The sequence below is a fragment of the Salvelinus fontinalis genome, chromosome 18 (genome assembly GCF_029448725.1).
Source record: "Salvelinus fontinalis isolate EN_2023a chromosome 18, ASM2944872v1, whole genome shotgun sequence".
Classification (NCBI taxonomy): domain Eukaryota; kingdom Metazoa; phylum Chordata; class Actinopteri; order Salmoniformes; family Salmonidae; genus Salvelinus; species Salvelinus fontinalis.
The window spans coordinates 24,378,367-24,390,546 of record NC_074682.1 but is presented as its reverse complement, the minus strand read 5'-3'; the positions used below and the strand labels follow the sequence as shown (position 1 = coordinate 24,390,546).

The 12,180-nt window shown below is 42.5% G+C and overlaps 1 protein-coding gene across 1 annotated transcript; it reads left to right on the top strand.

The window, feature by feature from the left end:
* The first annotated feature begins 4,278 nt into the window (after nt 1-4,278).
* On the top strand, nt 4,279-10,367 carry LOC129815191 (ERBB receptor feedback inhibitor 1-like). Its single transcript, XM_055868697.1, has 4 exons — nt 4,279-4,483; nt 7,224-7,424; nt 8,064-8,146; nt 8,599-10,367. The coding sequence occupies exons 2-4, from the start codon at nt 7,273-7,275 to the stop codon at nt 9,729-9,731; spliced, it is 1,368 nt and encodes a 455-aa protein (XP_055724672.1). The 5' UTR covers nt 4,279-4,483; nt 7,224-7,272; the 3' UTR covers nt 9,732-10,367.
* The last annotated feature ends 1,813 nt before the right edge of the window (nt 10,368-12,180 follow it).

The following is a 12,180-nucleotide window of genomic DNA, read 5'->3' as shown; positions in this document are numbered from 1 at the left end:
ATGATGGATGCTCCTTTGTATAAATCGAAAAAGAAGAAAAGACAGTACTGTCTGTGGAGGCGTGTTTATGGGTGTGTTGAAGCCCAGGGGTCCTTATACCCCCAACTGTGAAACCACAAAAACACACACACACAAACACACACTCATACAACACACACACACACACACAGTTGGGAGACAGCATACAGTAGTACTGTAATTTAATGCATTTCTCAAAGAGAAACTACTCATTTTGCGTACCTTTCTTCTGTCACCAAGACCATTCTCTACCCACCACTTTCTAATAGCAGGCTGTGCCAGCACTCATAAAGCTCAACATAATGGTGAAGAATGATGCATTGGGTGAGTCGCCCTTACTACTTTTAATCCTACAAAAATGGAAGTACCATAGAAGTCACTGCTGTGGTGGCGTACTCTGAGATTCCTCCGTTTCCCAGAAAGGAAGTGATTAATATCAGAGGCAGCTGGAGGATTCTTGAACGCGTGGTTTGGATAATGGCTAGAAGTGTTGTAATATGGTCATATTTACATTTTAGTGAGAGATGACAGCCTATTACAGGCTGTTGCCTGGGGACTTGTGTTATGTTTCCAAGGCAGAGGCTTTAAATTGTCTGTGTGGGTCTGAGCAGAGCCAATCTCCTGCCAAGATACATGAGAGGAGATGTCTCAGAGTTAGTCTCATCCAGGGTTCTGGCCTCGCTCCCCCATCTGAACTGACTGAGCACAATAATATGCTTCAGATTGGCCCTAGACCTGCTAGTTTCTTATCACTTTTTACTACTGTAAATGTTGGGGAAAACATTGATGTCCCTTCATTTATGAAAATACTTTACAAGAGAAATAGGACAATAACTATGTATCGTCATGACAATGTAGGTCTACTAATGTATGCAGTTCATTCCCTCTTACTACCATAGCAAAACTTCCCAGCTTGCCACAATAACAAAACATTATTTTTACATCATCCTAATATCAGTGTCCAATGACACCATTTCTGCTATTCCAAGTGAACTTCAAACTCACAGTGAAAATACACGTACGCAACAGGATTACCGCAAAGGGTAGAGTTCATCAACCTGATGACCTCCATAGTGGATGAGTCATTTTCAGCTATGTTTTCTCTTTCTCTTCTATCTGGCACACCCCACCCTTCCTGCTGGAAAGAAAGCCACAATCATCAGCTGTGAGAATGTAACATCATACCACATAAATATCCTGCTGTTGGAAAGGGTGAATGATAATGGCAAATTCCCTCAGGTTCAAAGAAAGGCAGGTAGGTATGAGTTCTGGCATACTTGAAGAGGATACAGTAGGGGATTTAACCTAAGCAATCAAAAACGATATGACAGACCCATAGAGTAAAGTCATGTATTTTCTATTGTGTGAACCTGATAGAGGAGTCCTGTGTTTGGGTGTAAGACATGTTGAGTGCCTGTAGCTTTGTCAGTACTTTTTCATAAACTGTCCCAAGCCCTCACTTCTCTGTGAATGTGTTGCCTGCCTGCCTTCCTGTCCGCCTGACTGACTTTATAAGGAACTTCCTGTGTGGTGACATCAGGCACGCACCAGGGTGAAGAGGACGGCTCTGTTAGGGGAGGAAGCAGGGGTGGGAGAGGAGAGGGGCGGGGCATGGGGTAATAATACTCAGCACACAAAGTTCTCAAGTCAATCCTATCCATTCACATTATCTTTCCAATCATAGTATTTTCCCATTTCATTCTCTTACACAGTAATATGCTTCTTCTCTAGTGTGAATACAAAATCACTGTAAATAGGTCATGCCAACAAAAGCTGGCAAACTAAAGAAAGCAATATTTATTGATTTATGCAGTTGCACAGACATCACAAGCAACACACAGCTGCCAAGCTCACCTTCCGATCCACAAACACCCATGCGGTGATCTGATCTCACAAACCCACCATTCTTCCCCTTGAGTAAGGCACTTAACCCTAATTTGCTCCTGCGATGCTGTACTACTATGGCTGACCTTGTAAAACAACACATTTCAGTTCACCTATCTGGTTTAGGTGACAATTCAACTTTTTTTTAAAATTATTATTAAAGGGGATTAGAGGGAGCCTGGTCCATCCAGGGCAACATATCAAACGATAAGCCTGTTAGGTCCGGGGGCCAAAGCCGGCTATGGGGATTTACCAAGTCAAGCAACAAGTACACTCTGTTCCCACCACGCACCTCCAGTTTCTGCCTCTATTTATTTAGCACTTCACTTGTTTCTAGTCATTGTATGGCTATGTTTGGTTAGCATGCATGGCTGTAGCTAGTTAGTTTAACCTAGTTAGGTTTTAAGGGACACACACGACACTTTTCATGGCTAATAATGATAATAATAATTTGGTGGGTGCTTATATTTGTCATATTTCACACATGTAAAAGTGTATATTACTATGCATGTGTTAATAAAAAGTGTTTTTTTCCTTTCCCAACCCATGAGACACCCTCGGAGAGCGGGGTCACGGCCAGGGTCTGTTATTAGCAGTGTTGGGGAGTAGTGAACTACATGTAGTTCAACTATTAATTAAAAAACCTTTTGCAGTAGCTTGGTGGTAGTTTAATTCAATTCAAATCTAGGTAGTGTTTTCAGTAGTTGATTACTTTTTTTGCCATGTAGCGGTTGTAGCTAACTACTGGTTACAATGTGTGTTCCAGCACACATTGTAACAGACATAGTGTGAATCATTTTGTAAAGTAAATACGTAATGCTAAATACACATATGTTGAAGGGTTTTGATACAGTGTAATAATTGTGTAATACATAAACAGTGTCATGAAGTCATAGCTTTTTCCAGTACAATGGAACAAGTCCATTATAATTCATTCACATCTAATTTGACTCTATAGTATCAGACTTGAGTGACTGGCATGGGACTTTATGACCAGAGTAAAGTCTATAAAGACTGTTGTTCCATCATCTGAGCTGCCCAGCCACTTCTGACAAACACAGAGCAGGTCCCAGGTAAACAAAAATGTCCCACAGAGATCAGATAAGGAGCAGTAGCCAGACAATGTGGGCACCATTCAGTTACCATGCAAGAGAAAATACTGCAGAGATTAGAGTGTTTCTGTGGTGTGTTTGCTATGCCTGCCTTGTTATCTCCCCTGGAGCCATCCCCATTACCCACTCCTTTTCGCTCCTTCTCTCTGTCTCCCTTCAGCCTTGTGTGTGAGTGTTTTACATTAATTGTGTCTGTTCTACTGAGTCTATGTGGAAACGATAAAGCACAGTTACAACAGTGTTGATGGAGGTAATGGTACCTACACTGTGTAACTAACAGAGGTATCCCTTACGCCAAAAACACATGTTTTCATGTGATCATGTGATCATATGTGAAGTTAATGTGATAACATGTGACAACATGTAAAGCAACATGTAATAACATGAAACTACACATCCGAAAACATGTGATCACATGTGAAGTGTTCCAAAAACATGTTTTCACCTGATGATTCGTGTGATTTTCCATATGTGAAATCATGTGGTTTTTCTGTAATGAGTATATGTATGTGTGTGTCGTATTCTCTGAATGCAGGTGTGTTCAGACAGGTTCAATTTCAGTCTAGGGTCCTCAAACAACCTCTCTCTGCCCAGCCACTGTGGTGCCACAAGAGGCTGTGAGTCCAGAACAGCTTGTTAAATCGGTACCTGAGTTTCTAACAGGAATGACCTTATCTTTATACTGTAATACAACATGCAGTTTAGGGAACTTGCTGTACAAAATATATATTGCCCTCTCTCCAGTCCAACTAATACAAGAGTGTAGGACTATGGTCTCCAAATGCAACAATGTGTGCTGTGTTTATGTGTTATTGATAAGCACTATAAACACGTACTCCCTGCATAATCTGGAACAATTAAAACACTGCAACACCCAATATACAATGTGCAACACTCAAGTACTGTAGATAAAACTGACTTGTGTTATATCAGATAATAATGTATCATAGCCTATTGTACAATAAAGTAATGACACAATTTCTACCAAAGTTTACCAACTGTTTATTACATCTTCATAAAATATCTGTAAATCTATTATTCCTAGTGTAGCCTGTAAAACACATATAATCCCCCTATAAATCCTTTTAAGTATACATTATTCATGTAAAGTGAAACCATAAAATATTAATGAATGTAGTCTACTGTGCAGGTGCTGTGTGTACAAGCCTTTAAATGGAAAGCTATGTCTTTAAGAGCTGAGTGAAAGGCGGAGCCAGTGTTCTTGTGTCGTGTGGTGGAGCTTAAAAGAACATCGCTCACAACAATAGTATTGAGAACTCTCCAGAACACAGTAGTTATAGTGGCAAATGTGCTGTCCTTTATTTCGGCTCAGTGCCATAGAAGACTGAAGCTTCTAGATTGGCCCAACTAATGTCTACAGCAAAACAGGGGAGCTAGAACTGTCGGCAATAGAGGATTCTCAACGGTTTTAGAAGTGACAGCGGATGTTAAAACTGCGAGGTTGTAAGGTGAGCTCTAAAAACTTGGTTTGACGTGACATGTAGCTATTATAATTTTTTGGTGTGTTGACGACAGCAGTGATTGATTCAGTCCCTCTTATATTCCAGCCGATACATTGTGTCATACATTGTATCCCCTGTTATAATATCTTTATTATGCCTCTCGTACTTAAGTCAATATGTTAAACAGTAAGCAATTTAAAGTTGGAACAAGTTGTTCTCCTTGTATGGTAAACATTAACATTTTAATGGCATAAGAATCACGATAGGTTGGCTCCTTATTTGAGATCGGGAAACGTATATTATGGAGTGAGTCACCTTCTTGGAAAGCTCTTACAATCGATCCTGTATAGCGATGGGGTGTGCGCGCTGTTTGCTTGTAGCTCAGGTAGAGCGAGTATGGTTGCTCGGAAACCGCTGCAGGGGTGTTATAAGTGGGGTGTGAACTTAAACGTGTTGCTGTGCCCAATGTGTCACGAGCATTAGTAAGGTATGTTCGAAATGGCACCCAATTGCATAGAGCTTTGGACAAAAGTAGTACACTGCGAGGAAAAATGTGATATCAGACTTGCACAAAGGGGTTAATATTGTTGGTGTGTAGCTACATGATGTGTAACACCATACCTCTTGGCCTGGAGTGACTGTGCTGAGCTCTAGGTCTTGGTATTTTGCTAGTAGGCTATGCATGTCAAATAGAGATGGTTGGATTGTCATCATCACAAATGTGATTACCACACATGTCTTCCCACACAAATTGCCTGCAACGTTCCCATTCATTATTTTCTCTAACTACCCATTTGTTTAATCCTGTTGCCTCTAAATACACTAAATGTAGACTATGGTTGACCGCTGCCTGTATTAACTATTTTTGCACCTCTTGCCAGAGGAAGCGCAAGCCCCTAGGTGTTCATTATTGAGGATCAAGTTGCCTCCTATCCCCCTCTGAATCAAATCCAGGGCCCTAGGCAAGGGATGGAGAGATGCCATGGTGGACAATTTTGCCTGAGCTGACATCCTGGGCATTCTGTGGTTCCAGAACGTTGTTTCTGAATGACCAGCAGTCTGGGAAACACATCAATCTATCATTCTCTAGACCTGCCATGGCTGTGCTCTCACATCCTGATAATTAGTGGTTGAAGATAGATATGCAGTATATTGTTCTGGCCATGCATTTGTTGTTCATACAATGCAGAAAACCCATTGGATGAACTGCTCTACATGGCATAGACTTCTGTGAAGTTGTGGTCTCCAATATTTGGGCAGAGATGACCCCCAGGTCAGGTCTAGCCCACATGTTGCAACTCTACTCAAAGGAAGTCGGGGGCTATGGTGTGATGCACTCACTCCCCTCTTCTTCTGGCCACAGGCTCCTAATTAAAATGAATGTCACATGTCTATGGTCCATACAAAAAATGCCAGGGTGTCGTGTAGGCATGACAATTACTGGCTATTACTAGTCTGACCTGGGATGAATGTTCTCCTGAAGACTGAATACATTGGAACATTACTTAATGTGCTACTGTTCCAAACGGTGCAATTTAAATTAGCACATCAAGAAAGCAAAAGACTACTTTGCAGGGTATGTGAAATCAGATCTGCCTGAATTTTGGCACGTCTGTAAAACAAATTATCACAATTATTTGTTTACACTATGTTCTACAGATGTGACTTGATTTCCTCCTCCTGATCCATGCTTGCATTGTTAACTCAGCCCTGACACACATTAGACCTGACACAAACATCCAGGTCATCTGACATGGGGAGTGCTTGCAACACCAGGCATATCTCTGGTTACAGGAACAGTCCTGTCTAAAAGAGATCTGCAGTCAACTATACCTGCCTACTGCGGTGCAATCAACACTGCTATTGTATTAAGATACTGTCAGTGTTTTGGGTTTAGTTTAAAATTCAGGCATTTTTTTTCTAACTGACATAAAATCCAGTAGGAAGATGTATGACTAACACTTTACTTAAAGCCAATGGGTATAATGTTTGTAGTAATGATCTATTATTAAAAGGCTTATATCGTATTTTGACGCTGCAGTTTTTGAACCAAATGTAAATTGCTGTTTAGGCTAGACATCATTATTACATGATACTAAGACATTTTATGTGAGTACACATGCTTCTAAAAGTCTTGCAAGGCATTATAGCCACATCATCAAAACACATTATACCTGTTGTATAATGAACTGTAGTATACCTGATAGTATGTTTATTAACAAGAACATGAGTATTGTTTGTCTGTACTGTGTATACCATGTACATGTTGTCTGTAGCAACTAAAGAGAACATTGTGTGACATGGCGCTCTCTGTCCTGAGGGTGTGCAGGCGCACAAGTATCTTAAAGTCCCATCAAACTGAACATTTGTCATTCCACAGCCAGAGGAGCCAAGGATAATGTTTCTCTATGTTCTTTTTGAAAACCACTACCGGAGTGTGAGGCACAAGGCCACAGCTCTTTAATTGGTGAGAGAGGGCAGGCTAGCAGCTCTGGAAAAAAGGAGGGGCATCTTTTTGGGCTCCCGTCAGGATTTCTTTCTACTACATGGAGAAAGCTTTTAGGTTCTGTTATTCAATGCAAAATACAACACCAGAGGACACTCGTCATCAGAGGATTGTGTCTCATGTTGGTGGACATTTGTCAATGAACAAAATAGATCATATCTAATCGTACTTTTATAACTGGCTCCTGCCTCGGACCCTCTTCACTTTCACTCATGTTCCTGTCTCTTGGCTGTGTTACAGGTCCAGCAGCAGTAGCCAGCCGGGGCTAGCCGAGCGTTTCCTGGCTTTGATGCGACCCGATTGTGCCTGGAGCATGTCCACAGCGGGCCTGACTGCCCAGGAGATCTGTTTACCCACAGACAGCCACTTCCTGCGGGCTAGTCACTGTCTCAGCATGGCTGGAGCCAAGCCCTCATGGAGCCACCACCATGAGCTGGACAAGTAAGTCTGCTGCATGCAGGGTTGGAGTAACTGATGACATGTATTCAGTTACATGTAATCTCATTACAAAAAAAATCTATCTAATCAGTTACGTTACCAGCAAAAAATATTATACTCAGATTACAGATACTTTTGAAAAACTAGATTACCTCTTGGCTTACTTTTCAATTCAAAAAGGATGTTTGCAAAAAAAATACATTGATGCCTTTCTGTTTTCCCAATGACACTCAATTCTGCATTGAAAAAAATCTTCCATTTGTTAAACCTGAGCGAGTCTGACTACAAGTCAGGGACCACTATGATAACACACCAAAGTGTTTGATGGATCCTTTGTCTTCTAATGCCTCTAAAGGGAAAGTAATCCAAAAGTAACTGGAAGTAATCTGATTGTTACTGAGTTTGGGTAATCCAAAAGATATGTTACTGAATACAATTCTGGACAGGTAACTAGTAAATGTAACGATAACATTTATAAACTAACCTACCCAACCCTGCTCACGTCTGCCCCCTGTTACTAGAATATGATTTTTATTACAGTTAATATTTTACCAAGGGTATTCCTGCAGGGATGGTTGGAATTATTTTAACTACATGCAGATTGGACAATTACTCAACAATGTGCGTCATGTCATTTTACAGTTTGTACTTCAGTATGGATGCAGCACCCACGGAATACAACTTTCAATTTCAGCAGCAGGTGCCACCATCGCTCAATTCTGAGAGTAAGTACTGGACCCAGCCACTGTAGATTCTATTTCTATGTTACCAACCACCACTTACACCCACAATCCTTCCTTTTGCCCTCTGCCTTGTACACAGCCTTACAAGGAGGGATTTAATACTATGCCTCTGAGCCAACTGGTCAATGTTTACTGGGAGGTTTTCCTGTTTCTATAAGAATAGAAAGCCAGAATGGCTGCCAAGGGCCTGACCTGCTCTAAATATATCCTGGGGAATGTTTAACAAAACCCTGAGAGTGCTTTCAAGTAATTAAGGTGTGCCTCTGACCTCCACTCTTTCAGGAAACTTTTAACCTAGAGACCCTGCTGGGAGCCTGGCGAAAGTTAATTAGTGATGTACTAAGGTTGTAATTGTTCTCTGGTCATTACCAAATGTCAATATTGATATCTAATTGGTTTTCTAACCACCTTCTCTCCTCTCTCTACCTCTACAGGACAGAAACATAGCCCTGGTGTACAGCGGTTACCCTCAAAGAAGTCCCGTCCCACCCATCTGTCCCTGTCATCCAGCGCTGAGCCCTCCACCCCTAGTCCTGCTGAGGATGACCAGGTGGTCCCGTCATTCCAGAGGTTGTCTGTGTACGAACGCTGCAGTCCCCCACACACACCTAGCCGGGGGGCCAAGCCCCTGCCCCCTCTCCCTGGGCGGGGAGACCTTTCCCCTGACCAGGCCATGGACAATGAGGTGGAGTTCTTCACCAGTTCAGATGACAGCCGTTGCTTGGTTCCTGAGCAGTGTCCCCCTAAACCCTCTGCCTCCCGCTACGGAGCCCCCAGCCGCAGGAGCTTCAGGCACTGTGGACAGATTAACTATGCCTACTTTGAGGGGCCAGTGGGGCAGCAGAGACCACAGGAACGGCAGGAGCAGCAGCGGATACAGGCGCAGCAGCGACAACAGGAGCAGCAACAAAGATTGGAGCAGGTAGAGCAACAGCCATCGGAGCAACCAGTGTGTCCCAGACAGCAGGACCGAGCCCAGAGGAAGCTGCGGCGCTCTCATTCCGGCCCTGCTGGCTCCTTCAACAAGCCCACGTCGCTGCGCCTGCCCTGTCACCACCGCCACACTCAGGGCATGGACAAACCAGAGGTGCCCCCCCGCGTGCCAATCCCCCCACGACCCATCAAGACTGCAGACTACCGCCGCTGGTCAGCCGAGGTGTCCTCTGGGGCCTACAGTGACGAGGACAAGCCCCCCAAGGTGCCCCCCAGGGACCCTTTGTTGTCTCAAAGCAGCTCCCGTACCCCCAGCCCCAAGAGCCTCCCCTCATACCTCAACGGTGTTATGCCTCCCACGCAGAGCTTTGCCCCAGATCCTAAGTACGTGAGGCGGGGTTTACAGAGGCAGAACAGCGAGGGCTCTCCCTGCATCCTGCCAGTCATTGAGAATGGCATGAAGGCCAGCACCACACACTACTTCCTGCTTCCACAGAGGCCTGCCTACCTAGACAAACCTTACTTGGAGAAGTTCATCCGGGATATGGACTGCCCGGCAGGTCGCAGTAGAGGGGCTTCAGACCCAGAGTGGGATTGTCAGACCAGCAGGAAAGCACAGGTGGATTTAGTTTGAGCTGGAGGAGGCAAGTTAGGGAAGAACTCCACTGGATACGAGCAAACAACCTCTGGGCACAAAGTGCCTCAGGACACTGAAGCCTTCAAATGTTTACTGCTGCTTTAACACTGACGACGTTGGTAGTTTTACCTCAGTATTCTAAAAACATAGGGGTTTTGACATACCATTTAGAGTTACTGGGACATTTGGAATTGCAATCAAAACACACGAGCTAAACGTTGTCTAACTATTGTGTGTGTTTGGGGGGTGATATTTAACAATTTTTATATGATTTGTCAATACATTATGTAAATGTTTTGCTGATACAGTGGTTCAGTTTTAGGGTATAAGCAGGACTTGTGCCTCATGTTCTCAGTGTTGTGTGTCTCACAGGTAGAGGACATTTTGTGAGGTGTATATTGTGTGTTGATATTGCTTGTGTGTCTCAGAACTTAGGGACAAAGGGTCAGTAAAGCAATTATTATCTTGTGTTGCATCTATGAAGTCTAAAGAGCCCAATGTATTTAAACACTTTAAATGAAGGATTCCCCACCCTAACTCCTATTTTGTATAAGCATGAAAATAGGAATGCACATGTCCTGCCTTGTTGATATTTCAGTCTTAATCAGGCCACTATGTTTATGGATGGCAGTGTGTTTCCCTCACTGGATGTACAACTCTGTACCAGTGTGGGGGTTGGAATATTGGTATGCATGTATCCAGTGGAATGTCTAGTGCAGCTTGTACTTTGTTAAGCATGTGTGTACGTGGTGCAAGTGTGTTTGTTTTCTCTGCTGTTTTGTGTGACTTTTCTACCATATTGTAGAAAATTAGGTTAACAATATTTGTTACTGTTCTCTGCCTGTTCATCACTGCTTCCAAATACATGGTTGCAAAGTGTATCCTCCCTAACCCCTAAATTACTTTCATTCTCCAGAATCTTTTGTTGCACAATGTTCCTGTTGAACATATGTGAATGTATGCTTTTCTCAACTGAATTGTTTCAAACTGTGTGGGGAGCTCAGTAGTTGGTCAAGCTGTGGGTCAATGTGTGGAACTAACTGCCTTCAAAACAACCTCTCAGAATACAAATCAACATATTACCCAACATTTTGTGGACTGTAATCCTAAAATAATTAGAATTGAAGAATAAAAATTATAACTGAAACATTGCCAAATATTTCTCAATCCCTTATGACAATCAAAACCACTACTTTACTCAGTCAATTTACCACGTTTTAGAATTTTAAACACAACCTTTCATTATATATACACAAGTGATCATGGATCACAGAGCTGTTGGTCACACGTGACAACATAGACCTATATTATGCAGACTGCGTGGGGCTTACCTACCTGACACAGACTTTCCTGTTCTGCTCGTGCATTCCTGCCTGACATGATTGCAGTGGGTGTAGTCCAGAGACTTTGGCTGCTGGCGGCCAGGAAACAATATAGATTTTATTGTTATAGATTATTCAAGATCCATCGTGACGGCATAGTAAATGTAGCAAGTGTGTGGAAGTAATCCTGGATATAAAACAGTGTTCAAATCCATATCAGATTAGCTCTAAAGTCAAATGGTCACTTCAGTACATTTTCCCTCCAGGGCAAAGTGAAAAGAAACCTAGAAGAGGCCATGTTTTTATATTTAATGTATAAGAAATTGTTTACATAGTACACTGTTATTTAACCTTAACCTATTCCCATGTCTTATCGGAAACAATGAAATCAAATGAAGACTTTAGTTCATTGAGAATTGACATCTGCTGTGGTGAAACAAATGCACTGGGAGTAAAGAACTGTATGCTGTGTCACAGTATTTAACATAATTCCAGTTGTCATTGTGAATAGTTGATCAATGTATCAGTCTTTAAAGGAGAAAATAAAATTACTTATTTATGAATCGGTCTTCTGTATTCTGTTGCATGCGTTGAATGGTGTGAGATGAACTCTGATTCAGCTGTTGGGCCTGTTTTATCACCCCTACCCACACCCTCATGCAGCGCCTCATTACAGTTGGCTGCAGTCCAAACACAAAGCAGAGTTACTTACTTAGACAGACAGGTATACATTACCTTCCCCTTCCTGGTTGAAAGAATGACTCTTTCCCCCCTGGCTACCTGTTGAGCAACTCAGAGGCTAGGTGTCCTGGTGGCTCAGGTCTTCGGTGCTTCATGTTTCACTGTGGGAGTCCATAGCTTGAATGTTGACTGGAAGAGTTATTTTATTTGAAAATATTTGTCAGTGCAGTCAATCATTTATAAGACTGCTAAACACAGAGCAGAAGGACTGAAATTATTAGTTAGTGAGTCCAGACTTGACCCAAGTTGTCAAGAATCCACACTAGAGGAAAGTTTTTGTTTATCATTCTACAGTACACCTGTCAATCAACTGATCAATGCATCCCACTTCATGCTTTAGGCCTATTAATATGGTGGTAATACAAGACCATTCAGTATGTTCA